Source organism: Bacillus rossius, chromosome 18, assembly GCF_032445375.1.
Source record: "Bacillus rossius redtenbacheri isolate Brsri chromosome 18, Brsri_v3, whole genome shotgun sequence".
Taxonomy (NCBI): Eukaryota; Metazoa; Arthropoda; class Insecta; order Phasmatodea; family Bacillidae; genus Bacillus; species Bacillus rossius.
Genome location: NC_086345.1, coordinates 14,110,035 through 14,137,371, shown reverse-complemented (window position 1 = coordinate 14,137,371; position 27,337 = coordinate 14,110,035). Strand labels below are relative to the sequence as shown.

At 39.3% G+C, this 27,337-nt stretch overlaps 1 protein-coding gene across 8 annotated transcripts in view; it reads right to left on the bottom strand.

Moving 5' to 3' along the window:
• LOC134541133 (disco-interacting protein 2) overlaps positions 1-27,337 on the bottom strand; it is a 473,542-nt gene that overhangs the window by 161,630 nt on the left and 284,575 nt on the right. Inside the window, exon 1 of one of the 8 annotated variants that reach the window (XM_063384326.1) lies at positions 4,651-4,962. The exons of the other annotated variants lie outside the window; for them this stretch is intronic. Within the exon in view, the coding sequence (XP_063240396.1) occupies positions 4,651-4,744 (94 nt within the window). The 5' untranslated portion in view covers positions 4,745-4,962. Of the gene's footprint in view, positions 1-4,650; positions 4,963-27,337 lie in introns of those variants that run through there. 8 annotated transcript variants of the gene reach the window in all.

Below are 27,337 nucleotides of genomic sequence, written 5' to 3'. Positions count from 1 at the left end.
CAAGAGATGGTGGCGATTGCGGCGGTGAATTAACCAACTACCTCAAAACCGTATTAGAAATTTTAACCTGGGTATGGCGACTTCTATACAGTGTATACATTCAAAGGTTGCGTGGTGTTTGCAGCGAGGAATTGGGAAAGGAAAAGGGGGTGAGAGGTTGCTAAAGGTTATCTGGCCAGAGCTACGGTCGCCTGGACCCAGGACGACGCGACGGTGCTGCGCCCTGGCGTCCAGCGAACGGACTGCACGCACACACGCGGTGACGCACGCGGAAGACGTGCCCTATTGCCGACGGAACGTAACGGAACGATTAGAGGGGGCAGGGGGGTTCGCGGGACTCGTGAAGTCACCGTCACCACTGTCGCCTGCTCGGAATCACCTCGTCGTCACCGCAGCTTTCTACAAGGAGCGGCGCGGTGCCGACTCATGACCTCGGCACGTCCGACCGACCCACCGTCTCGAGGTATCGAGGTATCGAGGTATCGAGGTATCGATCCAGACTCTTCAGTGCACTTCCAACAATGACTAATCCATTACCGAAACATTTCTACACAGGGTTTTTTTTTTTTGGACGTGACCAACGTCTAATAAATCGATGAACGCCGGCTGCACGCATGAAAAAAGTGTCCCGTTACGAACATTGTCCCGTTAGGCTGTGTCCCGTTACGCTCATTGTACGCTTGCGCCGCATCTATCTCTCTTCCACTCGCATTGGCCTATATGCGTCCGAGGAGAAGAAAGACAGCGGCAGCACACAACTTACATCTACACGTGAACTGTTTCGTCGACTGGTTATAAAGTGAAGTGAAAAGTTGATGTAGTTTTCATCGCTTATTACAACGACAATTTCGGCAAAAAGGTTAAATATTCTTGTATTTTAAAAATCTGGATACTAGTATAATTTTAAGTATTTATTCTTTTATTATTAAAATAAAAATGATTCTATTTTATTAATAAAAGTATGCAATCATTTCATCAATGTTTTGTTATGACGTTTTCACGTTAAACTATCGTCCGTAAACCGTCTTTACAGACAACCAATTTTTTTTTTAGGTTCAAGGTCTCTAGAACCCAAACCACCACCAAAAACTCAAAACTTCGGAAGGAAAAAAAATTGTAAAGATCCTCAGGCTGAAATAGATTCTCCCAATACTCCTTTGCAATTGACTTTAAAAAAATATATATCTGACCAATGTACAGAAACATGAATATCTAAATATACCTGCGCCTGTTTTCCGACATAGTATTAGTTATTTAAAATAAAAATTTAGTGAACTATACTCACGACAAGATATTCAAAAATTAAAGAAATAAAAATTTCACGATTATTATGTTTTACTTTCCACGATACAAAAAAAAATTGTATAATTTTTCATTTTCACCACTGACATTTTAAAATTTTTTTTGTCGAAACAGTGATTTTGTTTCATCTCTTGCATAAATTAGTTTGTAAAAAAAAAAAGACCAGAGGGTTTTCAGACATGAAATACCACAAATAATGTTTGCGGAATACCAGAGTGTGCAAAATTGTTATGAGCCCCGACTACCACAGTAAACTCAAAAGTTTGTATATGCGTGTATGCACAAAAGCAAATTTATATGAACAAGCTAACTGCTGTAAGTTTGCGCAGATTACTTCCAGACTGGTACAAAATATAAATATGGAAGATCTTCGTGTAAAGTTTTTTTGTAGGGCCTAGGCAAAATTGGCCCAAGGGAGTAGAAATGGAAAATTGTTGTTTGAAAACCTGAAATTTAAATAGCATTTTCTTTTGTTGATTTTTACACAGTGTTCGGGACCACTATATTTTGGCAGAATATTGAACTCGGCGTGTGAGACCGAAAATTAAGCCAGGGGTGTATCTTTGTCAGTGAGGCGGGATGGTAAGTGCGACGCCAGCTGGTGTTTCTAGCGCGGTATCGACTCTAAGAGCAAGGCTCTGGACTAGATCTTGAACAGGGCAACTAGGAAATTTAAAGCGCTAACCACATCATATATGGCGGAGAAACGAAGACAAAGGTGGAATGCAAGTCAAGTACCTAGAGCGCTTCGCACGAGTCTGTAAACGTTTTTCTGAAAAACACACGCGTAAAGCCATTTTCATTCTTCTACTTTATGGCATTAACCGTTTAGTGAGTTTTAAAAGGATGGCCAGCACTTTAATAAAATATTTCCTTGTCGCAAATCAGGTCCAAACCGAGGTTTAGTTTTTTTTTTTCCTTTTTTTTTTCCAAGTCTTTTTTTCGCTTTTATCGGAGCCGTTTCATTATATAATTTACAAAATTTCGCTCTGATGATCGAATGATTCGATAGTCGACGTGGGTGCTCCGGCAACGAACTCTAGCGGCTGGAGTGGAAAACTACGTGTGATTCGCGTCAAATAAATGAAGTTCACGGTCGGCATTATTATTAAATAATTTTAACGTTGAATTTCGTGTCGAGAGATTCGGGGACGCACCACAACGCCGAACGTACAATAACGCCGAAAACCATAACGTCGAAATGCCAAATTGACCGCAACGCCGACAGCTAGAAAACTTCTGTGAACCACAACGCCTAAATACATTAACCTCGAAAAATGCCATTGCAGGACTGCCACAAAGGTTAGGTTAGGTAAGTTAGCACACAAATTCATTCAGTTTGTTTTTCATTTTGCTCCTGTGCCCCCCCCCCCCCCCCCTCCGCAGCAACATTTTTCGGTGTTACTGTATTTCGGCGTTGTGGTACACAGCTGTTTTCTAGCTGTCGGCGTTGCGGTCAATTTGGCATTCGGCGTTATTGTACGTTCGGCGTTGTGGTAACGACCCGGGAGTTTCGTATTTATAGGTCAAGTGTATTTCACAACATGAGAACACGCGAATGTGCTCGTCACAGAGGTGAAAGCGTTCACACGTCTGTTATTAATCCCTGCAACACCGCGCCAGAGTCCAGGCAGGCAGGCAGGGAGCTTGAAGGGAGACGGCGTATCAGACGTATCAGAGAGCTCCGAAGGGGGACGCACCACAACGCCGAATTACCACAACGCCGAAAAATGCCATTGCAGTACTGCCACAAAGGTTAGGTTAGGTTAGACTAGGTTAGGTTAGACTAGGTTAGGTTACACTATGTTAGGCTAGACTAGGTTAGGTTAGACTAGGTTAGGTTAGACTGTTAGGTTAGACTAGGTTAGGTTAGGCTACGATAGGATAGCGTAATATTACGCTAGGTTAGGTTAGGTTAGGTAAGGTTAGGTTTGATTGTGGTATTTCGGCGTTAAGGTACATTTAAGAAACACACACAAATTCATTCAGTTGTTATTTCGGCGTTGTGGTACACAGCAGTTTTCTAGCTGTCGGCGTTGTGGTCAATTTTGACATTCGGCGTTGTGGTATTTCGGCGTTGTGGTAACGACCCGCTCCGAAGCACTCGGAAGCACACAAACACCGACCATGCGCCCCCCCTCCCCCCCCCCCCCACCGTGGGGTGTCGAGACCCGAACCCACGACCCTGGTCGCACGAGCGAGACCCACCGCGAGGTTCGGAGGCCGCTGGTGAAAGTCGTCGTCGGAGGAACCGATCCCGCGACGTTTCGGGTCGGGAGCGGCGTCCGCGCATCTTCACGGCGGCTGCGGAGACGGGAACGACAGGGAGAGGCGACACTCGTCTAGTACCACGACTTGGTGGGGGAGGGGGGGGGGGGATATGTCAAACATGACGGCTGTCTTCGTCCATTTTTTTTTTTTTTTTTTTTCCCCCATGAATTCTAACAGCACCTGTTTGCGCAATTTACTGGAAGTCGGAACTCATTTTCACGTTGGCAACTTCAGCACACGATCAAGACGTGAGCTAAGATAACCTTTGGTGGAAGAAATCTGTGTTTTCGTGCAAAGTTTGTTGGTACTGTCAAAAGAATACACCTAAAAAATTAATTAAAAGTGACGTAAGGATTTCATTTATAACTTACTTCTTAACGGTGGTGATATCCTCCCCCCCACCCCCCTTTTCCAATAACACTATAGAAATATTTTTTAAAAAAACTCGGGGCAATATAAAAATATACTACAGTAATAAGTTTAAGTCTAAATTTAAAAAAAAACTTCGGTGATCTAAAATTCAGATAAAACCATAGTTTTATAAATGATGATAACAACCCCCACCCCTTTTTTTTACAATAACCCTATAGAAATAATTTTAAAAACCTCGGGGCGATATAAAAATATACTACAGTAATAAGTACTAGTCTACATTTTTTTTTTAAACTTCGGTGATCTAAAACCCGAGATAAAACCATCGTTTGATAAAAGACTTTTTAAAAAGACGTGAGAAAAAGCGTCAAGAATACTTTAACACCCGACACTTTCTTGCCAGTGGCGGATCCAGGATTTTGGTTTGGGAGGAGCTTGACCCAGCTGAGGCTAGGCTTTATCAAGGCAAACACTGAAACAAATAGTGGACCCAGATGCTTTTGGAGGGGGCTTGAGCCCTTTAGCCCCCCCTCTGAACCCGCTACTGCTTTCTTCCGTCATCCACCCCTCCCCCCAACGAACCGAGGCCTTTTTTTTTTTTACGTCCGCCACAGTTTCCTTGGCTTCAGGGGTTCCGACGGGGGAGCGGGTGACGCCCGACGTTTCGGCACGGGCCCTCGTCGCAAAACCATCTGCAAAACTCACCGATGGTGGGGTCCTCGAACTGCTGTAGCCACACGTACAGCTCCTCCAGGTCTACCACGCTCTGCTTCTTCGCCGCCTCGTCGTCGTCCTCCATGGCGGACGGCGGAGGAGGAACTCTCCGGAAATACAAATAAATTAAAATAAAAAAAAAGCCGAACTACTCGCCGTTCATCCGGAGCCCCCGCGCGGATCGATACACCGGAAGCGGAAAGCGAGGACTTCACACGGACCGGGCGACGACCTCCATAGTCTGACTCCTCTCGACGGAGAGACACGACGCCGCCTGACCGCCTCGGGCGACGTGCCAGACCCGACTGACCCGGGGGAGGAAGAAGAAGGAGAGGAGGGGAAGAGACGAGACGGCGACGTGGTGGGAGGGAGAGAGCAGCGGAGGGGAGGGCAGGCTGCGCGCGCACCAAGTCGCCGCCTGTGCAGGCGGGCCAGACACCACGCGCCGCCGCTATGAGTCGAAGCAGGGCTGGGGGAAAGGTAAGGGGAAGCGAATCGTATTGATCTGCCCCGCCACAACGAGTTGGGAAGGGGGGGGGGGGGGGGCGATACGCCAGCCCGACAAATGGCCAGGCAGGGTGCAAACCCACCCCCGCACACAGACCGCCCCGTGTGCATTTACAGAAATGGAACACTCCGTGTTTTTTTTTTTTTGCAAAACGGATTATAAAAGCCCTGGGATGACACGACGTGACGTACTTGCAGACGGAACACACGTCTATTTTTATAACCGACCCATTTCCGCTTATTCCACGTACAAACCAAAATCTGTTCGAGTCTTACTTGGCAGTCCGCGCATCAAGGTCAGGTGGGTTTCCGTCCTCGTAAGTTGGGCTGCACCCGATCGGTAGAGACCTGCAAAATTCGCGGATTCATTTCGTGATATGCTACAATTCAAATAATCATACCTTAGCGCTGCTTCTACCACAGGGTTCACTGTTAAATCTGGAGTAATGAGGGCCAATTAGAGACCCTCGCTGGTAGAAGTGTCGAATCACAGGCTTGCCCAGTCGAGACGACTCGCAAGTCAGCAGCCAATAAACAGGTGGAATTTGCCCGAGTGTGTTAGAGTGTAGTGGAGTCTATCCTGGAGGTCACTGAATCCGCGAATTTTGCAGGTGCCTACCGATTGTTTCAGGGCATATACTTTTCCAAATAAACTTCAAAAACACGCCTGTCCCTCGAGGACGCCCAAGAACAACTGTTGTTCCAAACATCCAAGAGAGTCGCACCTGTGTTTTCGTACCATGTGCGTCTCTGCCTAAGGACGGGATCAGATAGCAGTTCCCGAAACGTCGCTTGTTCCTGTTTTGGAAAACCATTGTGTTTGTTTCGTCTTTTCGTTTTGTCGTGTTTTTGTCTCGTTTCAACTGTTAAGCTGAATTTTTTGGGTTCAATATTTTTGTGCTGTCGTCATTTGTGGGTTTTTTTTTTCCGTTCTGTTAGTCCATTTTCTTTGTTTTTCTTTGTTTGTTGACCATATTCCTGTTATAAAATATTATGTGGTGTTTATATCCTGTTGACAACAGCAATTTTTTGCTTAATTTGTTTTTGTCTTTTGATTTTTTGTAGTTATCTTCTACTGACATACATGTGCTCAGCAATGGCGTATGTCCAAAAGCTTACATCATGCCAAACATTCAAAGTCTAGTACATTACTTCCAATGACAAATCATCCCACCGATCACAATGGCTCTTACAAAATCACCCTTAAATCAAATCACATGTTTATTCAGTTTAAATCCTAATGCAAATATTTCTGAAACTAATAACTTGCTCACTTAACAGACACTGAACTTCTGAAACATGTCTACCAGTTACGAATAAAATTAATTACTAAATATATATATATATATAAAATGTAATGTTATTGCCATTAAAAAACATACTTTTGAATGGTCAACAAAGAATAAACATAATATTAATTTATGAGAGTATAAAATGCAAAGCAATCATAAAGATAACACTTTGAACACGACGCGATTAGAATTGGAATGTTACGTTAACGTTTTAAATAATTAATTTTACTGTAGAAATGTTTTTTGAATGAACTTTAATCCTGTTTATCTTGAAGCTTCCACGTTGTGTCTAGCGGCGTTATTCAGCTTCAATGCCTTGTTAACCGCAGTACCGGAATCAAGACAGCAGCGAGCGACCCTCACCGTGCACTAAGTCCGATAATTTCAGTGAATTATCGCACTGCGCCCCGCGGACTTAGCAACGAGGATCTAGGGATAATGGCTGCCCTTGGCAAAGTGCAGGCACTCTGGGCTGTTAATCTCTGTGTGGCGGTGATGCTGTTACGTTGTTCCACGTTGTATCACGTTCGTCGTTCCACGACAATATCTTACACAGCATCAGCCATCCAGAGAATTACGTTTGGGAGCAATTAACACTCCCTTGAAATTCAGGAACGCTATCACGAAAATTATTAAAATGTACATAAATTACATTTCACAGGACTGCGAATAACATAATTAAATACACTGACATTGAGTTCTAACTAATAATTTTAACCATTTATTCATGAATTTTAAATTAATCATTGAAACACAACTCGTGTGAAAGAAAATATGACAATCATACATTATTTGAAAATAACCCAAAAAAAATAGTAAAACCAATTATTAATTACTTATCTCAGGTCTCCTTGTGGGTATAGTTGGGTGAGTACGCAACTAGAAAATACCTCAAAACATTAAATAACTAATTATTTGTATCACCAATCCTTCACATACTAAAAGTACTAAATAATTCACTTATTAAAAAACATGTTTTTTTTTTTCATTGTTGTTAGCCTTTCTTTTTTGAGATGGTTTATATCTTGATGAACACGAAATATACTAATGTTGTTAACACAATGAAACAATAAGTCAGATAAACATAATAACGTAAGAAAAGAATAGTATTAGCGGGCTCACTGGTTACAAGCAGGAGGACAAAAATTTTTTTTTGAACGCTCAAAAGACTGCATGCAATAAAGCATGGTCACTCCAGACGTTTCTTCCTTGTGACTGGCTGCCGTCTGCGAGAGAAGACAATGCCTGAAGCCGAGGCCACAAAGACAGCTACGCTATGTTCGCTATGTTCGCAATGTTCGCAATGTTCGCTATGTTCGCTGCGCCAGGTGGCGAGACAGGTCTGGTTTATATATATTTTTATTTTTTTTATTTTATACACAAACAAAATTCAGCACTAGGCAGGTTTGCAATTTACTCGTGTTATTACACTACGTTATAAAAATAAAACACTTTTACACTGAACATTGGGACCACACTATTGAATACAATAAATTAAGGAGGCTTAATGAATAATATAAATGAAGGAAAAAAAACACTTGGAAAAATAAAACATGAATGTAAGGATTCGTAGCTATATAATACAATATGCCACATCTGTAAAGATAGTCTGTTGTAACATTTACTGGGTAGGTCACATTTCCAGTGTTCAGTCACCATTATTGTGTCAGAGTTACAGCAGTTCGCGATGTCGGAGAGACGCATGCCGTAGGATTCAATTGATGATGCCGACGATGATGATATTCAGCTGGCTCTCGCAGTATGTCAACGTAAAAAAGAAATGGGTTCATGAATTTAATACAAAATCACAAAAGAATTTGACGAATTGCATAATTTGATGAAGCAGCTGCACGTGAAGACGAAATCAAACCCATGGTATAGAGACCTGCAAAATTCGCGGATTCATTGACCTCTAGGATAGACTCCACAGTCCTTTAAATACTAGCGGAAATGACACCTGTTCATTCTCAACTAGGCTGTTCGTAATTCGGCACTTTCTTGGTTTAGTGTTTCCCATTGGCTCACAGTTCCCCGGAAAAAATGTGGGCCAATCGCAGAAGCGGTACGAAGGTATAGTTGTTTTGATGCTAGCCTATCGCGAAATGAATCCGCGAATTTTGCATGTCTCTACCAATGGATTATTTAAGGATAAATTCAACTTAGTGTAATGTAATTATCTTGAAATCAAATACCAGGCATTGTCCTGCATATTCTCCTGCTTTCTGCATTTTTCCATCGATTTATTCCATAAGCGTGGATATGTCAGTAATCCTTCAATTAAATTTCCCGTCGACTAGACTATTTAAAGCACAATGCTGAGAAAAATTAAAACTTCATAATAAGCAAACGCAGTTCTTGTTTATCTGCGCATGCGCAAAGTCAGCGACGTTAAAAAAAAACTAGAACCAAACACCTGGCGATGTCGCCAACATAGCGAACATAATAATTTAAATAAATCTTCCCCATTGCAAGAATAATTAAAAAAAAAAATTGGTTGTCTGTAAAGTCGGTTTACGGACGATAGTTTAACGTGACGTCATAATAAAACATTGATGAAATTATTGCATACTTTTATGAATAAAATTTAATTTTTTTAATTGAATTATCACTATTTTGTATGGATACAAAGAAGGAGTGAAATGAAATATACAATTTAATTGATCAATTTACTTTTATTTGCACTCATTATTTCAAATATGTTTATTACTTTAACGAACAGATTATTTTAACTATAACTTTTATACATGTTTGCTATTTAACTTATTCCAATATGTGTGATTCTGTTAAGGATAGGACGATGATAGGAAAAGTAGGAAACGAATGGGAGTGTTTCAAGTTTAATGTGCCTCGAAAAAGTCAAATCGATGGTTGTTCCAATCGAGTGGAAGAGAGATCGATGCGGCGCAAGCGTACAATGAGCGTAACGGGACACAGCGTAACAGGTCAATGTCCGTAACGGGACATTTTTTCGTGCGTGCAGCCGGCGTTCATTGATTTATTAGACGTTGTCACGTCAAAAAAACGAATGCTAGATTAAGACTTCCCAGTTCTGTGTTCAAACGTAAACAAGGGTAATGACAAATAAGGAATTTGTTTTATTTTGTTTTTAGATTGAACTACAATTAACTCAAGTGTAAAGAAAATTAAACCAAATATACCCGTGAATGTACGAATATATCTGTATGAACTATAAGCAGTGTTCAACGTAGACTTGAGACAGAAATATTTATCAGTGAAAATTTGTAACGAGATAAGTAAGTATATACATTTTTTTGGACCAGACTGTGATTGGGTTCCCGGTTGACTGAACCCTTGCAAAACTTTTCCAAAAAGTGTTTTCTTCAGCACGTGTCAAGATTTGACATTATCAAAAACACAGTCCTAATGAAGTGAATTCATGCTTAGATAATGGGGAACTGCGATAATACAAAAAATAATTGTATACGTGCATATCGCACCAATGATTTTTTTTAACCTGCACCAAAAAAAAAGTATTTATTTATATTTGCACTATTAAAATCTCAACCCTCGTAGTTTATTAAAATATAAAAATCATATATTTAAATTTAATCTAAACTTAGGTCTGGCATATAATGTAGCAAAATTTAATTCGATTCAATTTAAAGACAATTTAATTACAGTACTTCATCAAAGAACAATATAATGTTAATTTTGCAATAACAGAATACTTGAACTGGTTAGACAAGACAACATTGTTCTAGGCAATTAAAAAGAATTTTGATAGTAACATCTTTGGCAATGTGTGTGCTTTGCTTTGATATTCAAAAAGTTTGACATTCCATATTAAAAAAAAAAAAACAGACGCAATGGATCGACACCAAAAGATTGTTCTTGAGAATTTTTTTTTAAAAAAGAACGTTTTTAGAGGTAGACCATTTAGTTGCTCGTCGTTTTATATATACTTGAGCCTACTGCGAAAGTTAAAATGCAGCATTGTAGATGCCGAAGTTTTATAGACATTTAATATATTTGAAGAATTTGGAAGCTTCGAAACTCAAGACTTGTTAGTTTCGTGTGTAATATTTACGGATTTACCACTGGATATTGGGAGTGGTTGTACGAACCAGTAAAACACGGATATTAACAAAATTGATTTATCAGACGTGGATTCAACGAACTTTAAAATCACTTAATCGACTTCAGATATTTTCGTCGAGTGGCAACTGACTTGTGATACAGCAAGACTTGGTTGTCATCGTGTGTTGTTAGCAGAGACACTCATTAGTAGAGACCTGCAAAATTCGCGGTTTCGATGGCCTTCAGGATAGACTGCACATAACCCTGTACACTCGGGCAAATAACGCAAGTTCATTGGCTGCCGACTTGTAAGTCGTCTCAGCTGGTTTGAATGTGATTCTATCCTTCTTTGGTTGAGGGTTTATAACTGGTTGAGATTCGTCCAGATGAACAATCAGCCAATAGCAAAATTATCTAAGAGGTATATGTGTTTGAATTCTAGCCTATCACCGAATAAATCCGCGAATTTTGCAGGTCTATACTCATTAGGCTATCAGTCATATGAAGAGTCGCCGAGTGCTACTAACTCCTCTACATGCACTACTACCCGACTACCTACAATATTTTGCGGCCCTTCACATCGACTGGGAGAAACGTCTACAGCTGCAACAACAGTACCGTCATGGATACCAGCTACAATAGTTCCCGAAACAAGACGATTGAATCTACTAGTACACAGCGAAGTTCTCATAAATCATTAATGTCATAACGAGAAAAAAAAAACACTAAGAAATGTAGTATGTGCGCAAAGTTCAGATGAGTGTGTAACCAGGTATATGTATTAGATACAAGAGTGTATTTATGTAGAGTAGTTGATGGTATCCAATAACCATATATAATTTTACACCTCATACATTTTCAGTATGTGGTGAAGTTCGATTAAAATGATAACTTTTGCTTTATTTATTGATTGTTGTTACTCCTTACTCTTAGCGTTCACTCCCCCCCCCCCCTCGTTAGTCCTATTTTAAAGTTGAGAGTCTTAATTATTTTTATTCTTGGACAGAACTAGTTGTGTAACACGTAAGAATATTTCTGCTGTTACAAGTTGACTAATTAGACATTTAATTGCTTGTGTGAATTTTAAGATTTTACTATTCCCTTCATTACTAATCCCGGGAAACTCTGTTTTGTATACAATCAACAAGTTGGTGGGTTAATGCCTGATTATCAGTATACATTGTTTGTGAAAGTTAGTCTGATGTCTGTGTCTGACGCTGTTTGTTAACGATGACGTTGAAACTCTGTGAGTTGCTTTAAATAGAACGACCAATTTACGCACTTTTTTTAAATAACGTAACTTAACTCAGTTAAAACCGCCAAGGTATAGGTCTAGGATTAGTTGGCGCCCTGATCAACATAACCAAGTGATAGCTATTTTGTCATAACTTAATTTTTTTGCAAATAATATTATTTTAGCGTGTAAATTCGAAGGAGTATGGATTTATGCAGAAATTACTTTTAAATTGCAATACCAAGCAAGGTTAATTAAGAGAAAGGGTCCGTTGTAAACAAGGTTAAAACAGGCGTGGAACGAAAAAAAAAAAACTGTTTTTGCAGTACGGTCAACAAGATCCAGAATTTTTTGTTAGTATAATTGTTTATTCATGTTCAAAAATAGATTAAACTCAGTGCCGCAAAGTTTCGAAGATAAACCGCAAATTTGCGAAGATCCATGGATAAATTGTAACCAATGTTCTTCACAGATTAAAGGCACAATAGAGGTAGAGAGAAAGAGAAAAAAAATAGATGAAGTAAAAAAGAGAAAGAGAGAAAAGGAGAGTCAGTGAGAAATAGGTAAAGAGAAAGGAAGTAAAATTAATAGAACATGCGAATGAGGGCTAGAGATATATGAAGTAAAATAAAGAGAGAGAAACAAGAGAGGTAGAGAGAGGAAGTAAAACAAAGAGAGAGTGAGTGAGAACTCCATTGTATGCGGTTCTACTTCAATCTTCTCCTCCGAACACACGAGACCGCTTCTTTCGATCAAGGATATCGAGGGATATAACACTCTTCTCCAAACCCCGCCACCAGAAAAATGATTTTTTTTTCCATGTCCCCCCCCCCCCCCCCCACCTTCACCACCACGAACCCGTCATAACTTCAAGATGAAAAGGGGCAAAGACGCGAAGGCCATTTCCCTTCTCTTTTCACGGGGAAAAGGACTCAATTATCCCGGAGGTAAAAGACGGCGAGGCGCGGATGAAGGAGATACCGAGGAAATAGGAAAGTGGCAGCGGAATTAAAGACTGGCGGCGCGATAGGAAACGTCGGAGAGATAAGCGCTGCAGTGGCAGTTCGTTCCTTCCGGCCGATGAGGGTTGAGGAGGATGAAGGGAAAAAATAGAGAAAAAAGAGAGATAAGAGAGATCTCGTCTCGACCGAAAGTAAACAGCTGTAAGGAGGCGAAAGAAGACCTGCCAGCCACAAAATTGTTTTAAAACGCAACGAAACACTACTGCTGCTACTTAACATCGGATTAGAAAAAAAGTACGTCGTAAATTCGCACCCCGGGAGAAAAACAATTAGTGCAATCGTCGTGCGAATAATATTTTGAGGTTTCCTTATACATACGTATGTCGACAAGACACTAAATGACACGAAGTTGAATTGAGAACACGGAGAGTTCGTGGTTTTAATATCAATCATATATAACAAAAGGGTTATCGAGGGCTAGTGTATGTCTGAAACTATTCTTTGCAAAGGAGAGAGGGGAAAAAGTAATTGAAAATTTTAATATACAGGTGGTCCATAAAAATAATGTTCCAGTTTCAGTGGTATATAATAGTTACATTTAGACTGTTTACAACAAATCACACATCAAATTGACGGTAAACTAACACAGTTTTGTCGTACAAATGTCCAATATGAACACAAGTTCAGTTATACGGCGAACACGTACAAACTAAAGTAAAATTCTTCCCACACTGGTCATCACGTACGGAGTAATGGAAGCAATAGCCTCTTCATTTCTGTGTCCCAACTCTGGCAAATCATTAGGTAGCGGCATAATGTAGACACGATCTTTTATAAAGTCTCAAAAGGAAAAAAAAAAATCGTTATGTCAGGTGAACGTGGAGTCCAGCAAAAAAAAAAAAAAAAAGGATCTGTCGTCTCGACCATTACGACCAATTCAACGGTCAGGGACTTCGACGTTCAACCACTCTCGTGCAAAGAGAATCCATTGGGGAGGGGCTCTATTCTGTTGCCAAATAAAGTTTACAGGTTCACCCTCTACTAATTACGCTCAGGAGTCGCCATTTTGCTTGGGTGGCGCTGCAAGCGAGAAAACAACAAAGCAGTACACGCACATGCTAGTATCTAAAACTGTTTGAGTTACTGAATGCGACCTTCAAACACACTACAACGCTTACAGTTGCTACTATTAAATTTTATTATTGGGACAGTCTTTTGTGGACATACATTATTATTGGTTTCATACATATAAACACGTAATTACGCTAAAGCACAGTTCAGGGTGAGAAAAGTTGCTTTGGGGGATACCGTGCGCAAGAGAAGTTTGTGTTCGCCTGAACATACTGCCGAACGCAGCTTGCCAAACATTTGTGTTGAACGGGTTGCCGAACCACAATACTGCAGGGGTTGCAATATCAGATTATCTCAATACCCAGTAGCAGCGAACACTCGGCGAACAGAATTAAGAGTAAATAATTGAACCTAAATAAAACAAAAAAACAATTGTTGCACTAAGCTGAATATCATGGAAAAACTGGTAACGCGACAATTCTACAATAAAATATGTCACACGTGTTACCTAAAATCATAGAATTTTTTGGTACATTCTAATGATTATATAAAAAAAAACTTATTTACATCAGGTAGGGATAGTTGAGGCGATGAAGTCATCAAAGCGGAACGAAAACTGCAAAACTGGGGGGGGACGGGGGGGACGGTAGAGAGATTTGCCGGTTTAAATTCACTATTGGTGTGTTAACATCTAAACTCTCGGTATAAGACATTTGGTAGGAGTAGTTTCGTCAATGTAACGGAAATCGCATAGAACGGAACTATGTAACCACAGTGCTGCCATCTGTGGCGAATGGCGCGAACCGAAGTTCACAAAGAAAAAAAAAAAAAGAAACTTTATAGTAACGTATTAAGGGTGAATTAATTTTTAAGAAGATGGGCAGTATTTTAATAAAAACTCCTTGTCGGAAATCAGGTCCAAAGCAGGGGTTTAATGCATTAGTTTTTTTTTATGGGAGTCATTTCATTTAATAGTTTTAAAATTTCGGTCTGCAAATCAAATAATCAGTTAGATGACGAGGCTGCTCCGGCAGCGAATTCTAGCGGCAGGAGCGGAAACTACGTGTGATTCGCATCAATAAATCTGGTTGGAAAAAAAATTGGTTGTCTGTAAAGTCGGTTTACGGACGATAGTTCAACGTGACAACGTCATAACAAAACATTGATGAAATTATTGCATACTTTTATGAATAAAATTTAATAATTTTTATTGAATTATCACTATTTTGAATGGATACAAAGAAGGAGTGAAATGAAATCTACAATTTAAATGATAAATTTACTTTTATTTGCACTCATTAATTCAAATATGTTTATTACTTTAACGAAGAGATTATTTTAAATATAACTTTTATACATGTTTGCTATTTAACTTGTTCCAATCTGTGTTATTCTGTTAAGGATAGGACGATGATAGGAAAAGTAGGAAACGAATGGGAGTGTTTCAAGTTTAATGTGCCTCGAAAAAGTCACATCGATGGTTGTTCCAATCGAGTGGAAGAGAGAGAGAGAGATGCGGCGCAAAGCGTACAATGAGCGCAACGGGACACTTTCTCGTGCTTGCAGCCTGCGTTCATCGATTTATTAGACGTTGTCACGTCAAAATTTTTTTTTATCTCGCTCGGCATTATTTTAAAGAATTCTGCGTTAAATCTCGTTTTTATTACAACACAAGAACACGTGAAACCGCTCTTCACCGAGGTCAGATGTTGCACATCTCATGGCGAGTACTGAGACACTCGCCCACGTGATATTTGTTTTGTTCGGCGGATCAACTGAATACGTTGTCCGGTCGGACGAGTAGGATTATTTGGACGGTCTCCGGGTAAAAGGTAAAAAAGTCAAGAATTCACATTTTGCTGGAGAAACAAAAAAACTCTTAGATAAGAATTGAATTTAAATACTTAAATTTTTCTTGCAGTATTCTTTTACTCAGCAACATAGTTGCCAATGACTAAAAATGCATTACATATTCTAAGTATACTTAAGAGTTTATTGCTGGAATATACTAAAAATCACAAAAATGTGACTTGTTACCTTTTACTCCGGAGACCGTCCATTTCAGTGCGAAGTTTCGCTTGGGACGCTCGCAGCGGTGTCGGATCGGCGTGACGGATTGACGGGCGGACGAGGCGGGGAGTTTGAACAACAAACATCGTCCGCGAAAGGCGCTAAATATATACGCCCTCGCGCTGCAGGCGTGGCGCGGCGCCAGAAGGGGACAGCAGGTGGTGCTGTCTGGCGGCGGCGCCCGAAAACACCTGCGCCCCTTCCACGGGAAGCCTTCTTTGCACAGACTAAAGAGCCACAAAAACCGAAGTCCCCCGAAGTCCATGCTCGCTTTTCCTTTTTTTCCGTATCTTCAATGTAGCTATCCTAACCAAATCAACCGTCCACAACGTTTTAAAGTATTTATAATGTAGCTAACCTAACCTAATCGACCATTAGTATCCTTTTATCAACACATTTACAATGAACAAAAAAAAAACTCCGAAGATGCACGATCGGACGTTTGGTTCTCTCGTCTGTGAAAAGAAGGTTTCCCCTCCTCCGCATCCCATTTCCCTCCATTTCCCCGGCATTGCTGTCACTTAGGGGGGCTACATACTTCTGGCATTGGTGCTCCGATCGCTTGGAGCAGGCTCCAAGGGTTCTTCTAGCCCGATGCGGAGTCGACGTGGTGAGCGACGACACAGCTCCGGTGCTAGCCTGGACAGCTAGGCCTCCACCGGACCACGGGTTCACTGGGTCGCAGTGTGATGTAGGCGCCAGCAGTGCTGATAATGTCCAAGAGCTCAGGACACAGCCAACTGGTTGGTTAGCCGAGTGAGACAGGGGGTGAAGGTGGTGTCTATGCTGGGATGAGTAGCCTCAGGCTGTGTTCCAAATAATCCGCACTCGCACTTGCACTCGCACTTGCACTTGCACTCGTGCTCATATTCTCACCCACAATTCCTTGCGTGCAAAGAGCATGCTCCATGCGTGCTCGCCATTTGGAACACAACCATACTCCAAAGTAAACACACCCATGTGGTAGGCGGCGACGTGTGTTTATATGTAGGTTTTGATTTGTGACAATGGAACACGCAGTAGGAGCAATTGCGGCCCTAATGGTAGTAAACCAACAACAGATACGTTTACAACGGCAACGGTTACATCGCATTGTCCAGGCAATAAAAAGGAGACGGTTAACATAACCTTAATTATAAGACGATCCTTGCAGCAATGATTGGTACTGGAGGTTCACATGAAGACATCGCGTGTTGTTTAATTACGAACAGGTACTTACAATGAAACGTGCATTGTTCATTTGCCATTGTTTTAGATCAATAGTCCAGACGTAAAGGTAAACAAACAATGGTTACGAGAGTACGCAACGAGCATGCATTCAAACGCACTCGATATGCGCACTCGTTCTCGTGCTCGCACTCGACTATATGGAACAACACTCTCGTGACGTCTCTTCCGACAGCGAGTACGTGAGCACGCATGTTTACCTGTTTGGAATGAAAACCACATTAACTATTCACGTCACTTTATAAACAGTCGAGTGGAAGTGAGATAGATGCGGCGCAAGCGTACAATGAGCGTAACGGGACCAGCGTAACGGAACAATGTGCGTAACGGGACACTTTTTAGTGCGTGCAGCCGGCGTTCATCGATTTATTAGACGTCACGTCAAAAAAAAAAAAACAGTTTGTTTTACTCTCAGGAGTCGCCATTTTGCGCAGGTGGCGCTGCAAACGAGAAAACAACAAAGCAGTACTCCCGCATGCGCTTATCTAAAACCACTTGAGTCACTCTTTAATTGTGACCTTGAACCAAAACTCTAAAACGCTTAGGTACAGTTAATACTAAATAATTTTTTTTAATTGGGGCATTTATTTATGCAAATTACTGTATTTTATGTTGAAATACAACTGGATACGCAACATGGAGCAATTACTGGCAGTTATTAGCAAATTCAACTCATGCTGGTTTGAGCCTAGTCCTCGTATCGTTTGCGATTTCTAAGAACCAAAGGCAAGCAACTAAGTGTCCGAATCTGCAAGGTCAAATAAAACAAGAATGGCTTCCCAGAAAAAGAAGGCCGTTGTGTTAACAAGCTGAATACCATCAGTTGTCTGACGTGGGTCGAAAATGAAGACCTGTCTGGCGGTCAAATATATCTTACGCAATACGTACGTATGTACGTAATGTCACCGCCGGCTTGTCACAAACACCTAATGAACCAATTTCAGGAATTTTTCAAGACATTTTAATACAATTTAATTATGTATCACGTGCATTTATATATAAGCAGAATTAAAAATAATAAGAAATAATCTATTCCAGAGAAAGTGCCAATTTTTGTAAGCATTTTTCAGAGATAATTGCTATATGAATTAAGTATACAGTTTACATCGATTTGCAATAAATGTGCGAATATAAACACACGTGAGGCATCAAACAAAATGTGTACTCACCAGAGATGTGTAACATTTAACTTAATAACGACCAAATTCATGTGTTCTCTTGTTGGAAATAACACTTAAATAAATATAGTTTAAAAAACTAAAGAAACATGCTTTAAAGATTATCAAACTAAAAAGTTAAAAATAATTTTAAAATTTAATTTATGACAATAGTATATAAGCAATACTAGTATAAATGAGAAAAAAAGCTTGAGGCGCTTTGTGCCATATTTTTTGTAATTATATTAAGCGCCCCATGCTTTTTTCTCATTTATACTAGTATTGCTTATATACTATTGTCATAAATTAAATTTTAAAATTATTTTTAACTTTTTAGTTTGATAATCTTTAAAAGCATGTTTCTTTAGTTTTTTAAACTTTATTTTTAACTTTTTAGTTTGATATTCTTTAAAAGCATGGTTTTTTAGTTTTTTAAACTATATTTATGTATAATTATCATAGGGAAATGAGTTACCGACACTACCTATTACCATCTGAGATAACTATTTGGAGTTGCAACGTCACAAAGAAATGGTAAAGTCTCTCCGAATCATTTACAGTTAATGTATGGATATAATCTTAGAATTTACCGGGAAAAAAAAATAAAATTTTTTTCTTTTTTCAGCGTGGCCGGGAATAGAACCCACGATCGCTGAATCCGAAAGCTGACGTCACAGAAGTCGCGCGCCTTAGACCGCTCGGCTAACGAACGTAATGAAAATGGTGGGACATTTTACAGTGATGCGCCACTCACTCTTAGTCGAAAGAGTTACAGACGGACAGACAAACATACAGGTGAAGCTAATATAAAGCATGTAAAAACGAAATTACATTTCTGAAAACGAATCAGATGTAGTTTCCGCTCGCGCCAGTAAATTTCTCTGCCGAATCATTCCATATGTGTATATATAATTAAACTGCTCCGATAAAAGCGAAAAAAATATATAATAAATGCTAAACCCTGACTTTCGACAAGAAATTATATTAAAAACCTGCCAATCTGGTTAAAAATTGTTAAAAATTTAATACGCGCCACAAAGGCCACAGATGGCAACATCGTAGCTGTTACACATTTCCGTTCTTTCAAATCAGTCACATTAACGAAATTACGCCCACCAAATTATGTATACTGAAAGCTAAGATGTTACACATCATATATATATACACATATATAATCCTTACTTCTAAACTTTTTTTCTTCATGTGTGGAATTAGCATCAATAAAATCGAGCAAGACGGGGCGAGACAAACGCTCCAACACTAGACCGTAACAAATGTGATCACTTGCAGATTGAAGACACCATCACACTACACGCTTTCCAATCCAAACCAAACCCAAACCAAATCCAAACGAATGACCTACTTACACATGTAGATTGTGGCGAACTTACAGTCTCTTCCACTTGAAATTAAAATAAATGACAATAAAAATGCGACCACCAAACGCTACTTCAACAGAAAGAGAGAGAGAAAGAGAGATTTGTAAGAGAAGGTGACAGAAAGAAAAAGAAATAGAGAAAAAAAGATAGAAAGAGAGAGAAAGAGAAAAGATAGAGAGAAAAGAGATGGAGAGAGAGAGAGAGAGAGAGACAAGACAGAGAAAGAGAGAGAAAGAAATAGAAATTGAGAAAAAGAGATAGAAAGAGAGAGAAAGAGATAGAGAAAAAGAGAGAAAGAGAGAAAGAAAGAGAAAGAGATAGAAAGAGAGAGGAAAAGAGTTAGAGAGAAAAAAAGAGATAGAAAGAGAGAGACAGAAAAAGAGAGAAAAGAGAGAAAGAGAGAAAAGAGAGATAAATAGATAGAGAGAGAAAGATAGAGATAGTTCAATGAACGTGGTCGTGTTTATTCACAGCTCCCTCCAAGAAAGCCGCCATGCGTGGCCGACCTTAATCGCAGCAGTCAAATGCTCCGATTGCCGGCAGTAAAAACGGTCGTAAGGAACGTCACCCCACTGGTGTCGCCGTGCAGCGTTCGGGTTCCGGCAGTCAAATGCCGCCGTCGCAGAAGTCGTGGTACTCGAGAGCGAGGCAGGTACGTTCCGAACACAGATATCGATAGAAACCTGCAAAATTCGCGGATTCATTCGGTGATAGGCTAGAATTCAAACACATATACCTCTTAGATAATTTTCTATTGGCTTACTGTTCATCTGGACGAATCTCAACCAGTTATAAACCCTCAACCAAAGAAGGATCGAATCACAGACAAACCAGCTGAGACGACTTACAAGTCGGCAGCCAATGAACTTGCGTTAGATGTTTGCCCGAGTGTACAGGGGTACGTTCAGTCTATCCTGAAGGCCATCGAAACCGCGAATTTTGCAGGTCTCTACCTATCGATAATGTGCAGGGCGAATGTCTTACTTAGCCACGTCGTAAGAAAAAAAGACCACAATCAAATAGTTTTGATCATGCAAGTGTTGCAAGAGACTTTCTTGCATGCGGTATCTCAAGAAATAAATAAAAGTCCAAAATTTTTGCCGCAAATGGCGGTCCTGTTGGAATAACAGTTTTTCGGCCATAACTGTAATTTTAGACTTTTGAAAAGAGACCGGTTGTAAGCAAAACGTATCTAGGTAGCATGGTTTAGCCGGAAATCAGCAAAATCGGAAAAATATAGATTTTTGGGCCCATAGTCTCTCTTAAGGCCAGTTTTTAAATGGTTTTACATAGACGGATTTCCCGGAACATCGCGTTTGCTGCTTCCACAATGCTCGGAAACATATAAATGGCAAACAATGAGATTTTATTTAAAGGTTAAGTAATAATAATTAATTTAAAAAAAATATTATCCTTAAAGACCATCATAGTACGGGTAAAATTTACATATATAATAAAAATAAACCACAAAGTAAAAATAGAACACTGGATATTCTTGTACTTTTAAACTATTTATAACGTATTTATAAAACAAAAAAAAAATGGTTGTCTGTAAAGTCGGTAAACGGACGATAGTTTAACGTGACAAAGTCATAACAAAACATCGATGAAATTATTGCATACTTTTATGAATAAAATTGTATTTTTTTATTGAATTATCACTATTTTGTATGCATACAAAGAAGGAGTGAAATAAAATCTACAATTTAATTGATAAATTTACTTTTATTTGCACTCATTAATTCAAATATGTTTATTGCTTTAACGAACAGATTATTTTAACTATAACGTTTATACATGTTTGCTATTTAACTTCTTCCAATCTGTGTTATTCTGTTAAGGATAGGACGATGATAGGAAAAATAGGAAACGAATGGGAGTGTTTCAAGTTTAATGTGCCTCGAGAAAGTCAAATCGATGGTTGTTCCAATCGAGTGGAAGAGAGATAGATGTGGCGCAAGCGTACAATGAGCGTAACGGGACACAGCGTAACGGGACAATGTGCGTTACGGGACACTTTTTCGTACGTGCAGCCGGCGTTCATCGATTTATTAGACGTTGTCACGTCAAAAAACTTAAAATATACAGAGAATTTCCGTAAGATATAGTTTTGATGTCAAACCCGTTTCACAATCACGCATTTTTGCAAGTGCAGCCAGACACCCTTTTGCGATGTGATGAGCTTCTTAATTCCAGGGGAAAATGAGAAAAGGGGGGAGGGGAGCTGGACCAATGCATATATATATATATATATATATATATATATATATATATATATATATACACACCTGAGTAGACCTTCGAAAAATAACAAGAACAGTCCGTGAGAAACATACCTATCTCCAACGATCACCATAAAAAAAAAAAAAAAACAGTGGCGAGCGATACCTTATTCGAATACGTACACAGAATGAGTAGAGGGAGATGGAGGGGGGGGGGGGGAACGAGAAGCAAGGGGTGGAGCCATCTATCGCGAGGCAGGAAGAACTACTCCTGCAAGACAATCCCTTGGCCGTACTCAGACGTTTCCTCCGGGGACGCAATAACAAATTGCAGTGATCAACAACAACCACCCTCACCCCTCACCGCGCTTCCACCCCCACCCATCCACCCCTAAACCCCTTCCGACCCCAGGACCTCGCTGGAGGGAGAAGAATCGATAAAAAAAAACCACCTCCTTCCAGGACGCAGCCAGCATCACTCGAGTTTTCCCCGGCACAAGCTAACATTTTTTCCCTGTTTCATCATTCCATCCGGCAGACCAAACATACACACATGCATTATGCTAGAAAAAAACCAAATGATTGATAACTTTTCTTTCATCGATACCCAACTAACATAACCTAACGTGGCCTAAAAAAAAAATGACGCAACATCTAATATTAACCAGTGGACCTAGGTGTACTCGGGTTAAACGCCGGATTAAAATTTGAGTGATTATTCAGACTTCACCCCACAAACTTGGATAGTACCAAGTTAACCCGGGTAAACCCAGGTTCATTTATTCTTCTAGCATTACCTGTAGCATATATATATATATATATATATATATATATATATATAAACACATATATTAGAGTAACTGCTAATAGTTAGAGCCTTTAATAGGCAGGAACATAACAAATATTACATAAAAAATTAAGACAACAACATACACAAAACACAGATAGTCACAATAATATAACAATTGGAAAAAACAAAAGATAACATATGATAGAACAAACACGTGATAAAAATGCCACAAATAAATAAAAACAGGAAATAAAAAATAACATAAATTTAAAAAAATTCTAACTAATCAAGTAAAAATAAAATATTTACATGAAATAATTACTTAAATGCATAATGCATGTCTTTCATTGAGGTATAATGACTTTAGAAACGGGTCCATAATTTTTGAACTTTCTTTCCAATTATAAGTACTACGTTAGGAAAGCTCTTTTTAAGTAAATTGTTCGAAAATATTTTCTATGTTTGAAAATAGAAACTCCTAAGTCCAATTCTGGTCAATATTTCAGTGCTGTTGAAGCGGATGGCATGTGTTTTGTCTAAATATTTTTTATTTAATATTTTCAATTCAGGGTCTACTAGTTTTGGCACATTATATTTATGGTAATTTACTTTCTTTGCTTATAATTTTTGGACCGCGCTTATTTGTTTCTCAAAAATATTGTTTTTTTAAGTAAATATTTTTATAATTTTTATTAAATAGAGTAGGGGTGCTACCAACGCAGGAACGGCGTGCCGGAAGTGTAAATCTAAAAAAAAAAAAAAACCATTTTCGAAATTTAGGGGCAACGACCCCCCCCCCCCCCCCCCCCCCGAGGGGGAGAAAGACGAAGACCAGGCACATTTTCCACTATAACACGACCTCGGATAAATTCTAAATCAAGAAGAATATAGTTTTATTTTTTTCAAAATTTAGGGCCATTACGCCTACCCCCCCCCCCCCCCCTTTTTTTTTTACTCCGGGCACATGTTCCACCATAACCCGACCTTTTGGATCGGAAACTCTACAAATTGAAAAAAAAAATATGAGTTTAAAAATTTTCGAAAGTTTTGGTTTTTAACAAATACCCTCCCCCTCCCCCCTTCCGGGAAAAAAAGCCGACACCAGGGCAAATTCCCACCATGCCCCGACCTCATGGATACACAAAAAGCCTGGTAATTACCCATAGCTCGAAACCAGAGTTTTTTTTTTTTTTTACTTTATGACTCCCCACCCCCCAAAACTCCCCCATTAACAATAACAATAAGGTATTAAGTTTAAAATATTGTATTGTCAGAGGTTCTTTATATGTATGCAAAAATTTTAAAAAAATTCGGACGTCGAAAAATTGTTAAAAATTGAATGGGAATATTTTTCAACATAGTCCATTCGTACATACGTACAGGCGAAGCTAATGAAAGCGTGGCGTAAAAAAAAAAATTTAATCCCTGCGAGGCAGACGATCCCCAGAGAATCGACTTTCTGTTGTCTCTTCACTCGAGCGAACACACCACAATCCCCAAGGGGTGGTTCAGGGGGTCGAAGAGGGGGGGGGGGGGGGAACTACACCTGGCAGGAGAGACGCTGTCAAATAAAGTTTACTTCCGCCACGTGGAACGACTTCCTCCCACGACGGTTCTTGGATCCTCTGCTCGTGGCAATCCGGCCCACAGCTACTGGCCCCAAACAAGTCAGTAGGTATTCCAATGAAATACGCTCGGCAAAAAAAAAAAAAAAAAAAAAAAAAAAACATTCAGATTAAGGGCCAGGTTTGTAAACACGGCACAAGAAACTCAGGAGACACAAATGTTCATCCATCACAATTTTAGAGTACCGGGGTTTATATGTAAACTACGCCAGGATTTTTCCAACTGCCAACATTTTTTTTTTCTTTCGCGTTTTGACTAGCGATTTTCGACAGCCACATTTGAAGAGGAGTGTTCCGAAAAGAGCACGATGATTCTTTTCTTATACACATCATGTTAACACTTGTTAATCTTAAAAAAAAAGTAACTTTTTCAAAAAAATATTTATATATCTAATTTCTATTTGTTTTCATGTTAAATATGAATTACCAAAATAAACCCAGGGGGAAAATATGTATTCTACTGTATTAAAACTTTTAATCTAATATGTTTGATGAAGTATTGGGACATACGTGCTGGTCTAAAATTATTTTACCGGAAGTTATTTTAGCCTCAAAGTAACTTGACCCGAAATTATTGACCTGAAGTTATTTTGGCCTCGAGTTATCTTGGCCTGATGTTACTTTGGTTCAATGTTGCTAGTACAAATTATCTCTACTTTATTTCCACCAACTAAGGGCATACCAAACACAAAATAAATTAAAAATTGCACTTACATTTTAAATATTAAGTTATATATGCATACCTATTAATGCACACCAATTCTGTGAGCACTTAAATCTAGGACACGTAAAATTCCCCATTAAGGCGATTTATTTTAAAATCACTACGGTCCCATTAAAAAAAAATTGGTTATCTGTAGAGTCGGTTTACGGACGATAGTTTAACGTGACAACGTCATAAAACATTGATGAAATGATTGCATACTTTTATGAATAAAATTGAAACATTTTTATTGAATTATAACTATTTTGTATGGATACAAAGGAGGAGTGAAATGAAATCTACAATTTAATTAGTAAATTTACGTTTATTTGCACTCATTAATTCAAATATCATGTTTATTATTTTAACGAAGAGATAATTTTAACTATAACTTTTATGCATGTTTGCTATTTAACTTCTTCCAATCTGTGTTATTTTGTTAAGGATAAGACGATGATAGGAAAAGTAGGAAACGAATGGGGAGTGTTTCAAGTTTAATGTTCCTCGAAAAAGTCAAATCGATGGTTGTTCCAATCGAGTGGAAGAGAGATAGATGCGGCGCAAGCGTACAATGAGCGTAACGGGACACAGCGTAACGGGACATTTTTTCGTGCGTGCAGCCGGTGTTCATCGATTTATTTGACGTTGTCATTTTAAAAAAAATTAATATTATTACACACTTTTTTATCCTTAAAGCTTATCTATAATGATAAAAAAACTGATTTTTCAGTTTCGCAATACAATTAGACAGGCGTCCTAATAAGAATGAGCATGCGTGTTCTTGAAGGCTTAATAAACGCAAAAAAAAAAAAAAACGCAAATAATATCCCTGCTAGTGCATACACAAGAGACAGTAACAGCCAGTTCGATACGAAACTGTCGATACCTCGCGGCAGGAGTCTGAGCGGATCGTCATTGGAGCGGTGCGCGATATCAAAGTGACTAATTAACATGATGTTACGTTTCCCACAAATTAGCGTGCTTACTTTGGTCATTAGTGATTTTAATAAAAAATTACCGAGAAGGTGGCGTTGGAGTCATTAACGTCACAGTGAACTCCAGCAAATTTGATGAACATTTTCTAATTATTTCGCAAAAAAAAATCACACTTGATATTTTTTTTATTAAAGGTTACGAATTTTAATACATGCTGATAGGTAGAGACCCGGAAAATTCGCGGGTTCATTTCGTGTTATGCTAAAATTCAAATAATTATACCTTAGTGCTGCTTCTGTCATTGGTTCACTGTTAATCTGGAGGACTGAGGGCCAATTAGAGACCCTCACTCATAGAAGTGTCGAATCACAGGCCACCCAGTCGAGACGACTCACAAGTCAACAGCCAATGAACAGGTGGCATTTGCCCGAGTGTGTAGTGGATATTGGAGTCTATCCTGGAGGTCATTCAACCCGCGAATTTTCAGGGTCTCTACGTGATAGGTCAAAGCTTATTGCAGAAAATCCAAGGCGAGAAATATGTGTGCACAAAACGATTTTTGTACGAGAATTATTATTTAAAAACACAACAAATTGATCCAGGATAAAATGTAAAAAAAAAACTTGATTTTTATCATACTGCCGGTTAATAAAGGAGTTAAATTCGTGGATAATCAATCATTTACGTTGAAATTTATCCTAGATCTTTTCAAAACAATGGACTTTTTGGAATTTACCGAGAATAAAGTCATTTGTGTCAGGAATGATAATCTGCCGACAGCTACAAGTTTTGTGGTGTGTTGTAGCACTTCTGTTTAGTTGTACACATTAACCAGACGCTTAGCACTCCATAACGGTTATTTACTTCCTCTATTGCGTGCAAATAACAACCAGCCCCTACTTCGCGGTGAAGCCTTCTTTTGACAGACGATAGAGCCAAACGCCCGATCGTGCATCTTCGGGTTTTTAAATTTTATTTTGGACAACTCATGATAACTAATGGTCAATTAGGTTAGGTTAGCTACATTATAAATACTTTAAAACATTGTGGACCGTTGATTTGGTTAGGATAGCTACATTAAACATACTGTGAAATCATGTAAACGGGTTCCTAGCCCTGGATAGCTACATATTAAAACGTAATTTGCTAAGCAACCTTCGGGGAACTTCGGGTGTGGCTCTCTCGTCTGTGAAATGAAGGCTTCCCCCTACTTCACGCGGATGTGGCGTCGTTTATGTTAAATAAGTAGGGGCATGCATACATTCGCGAATGGATTCCGAGACTAGCAGAGAGCTGAAGCAACTGTAGCATCGTCTGTGTTTCGTGATCGGGTTGAGTTTATTTCAGTTCCGTGTCGATTGCTACAACACCAATCACAGTTGAATCAGTACGCGTCCTGAGTGGCCCGGTCAAACAAAGTAAACTTCCCTTGCAATGGAAGAAAAAACAGCTGCGGGGTATACCT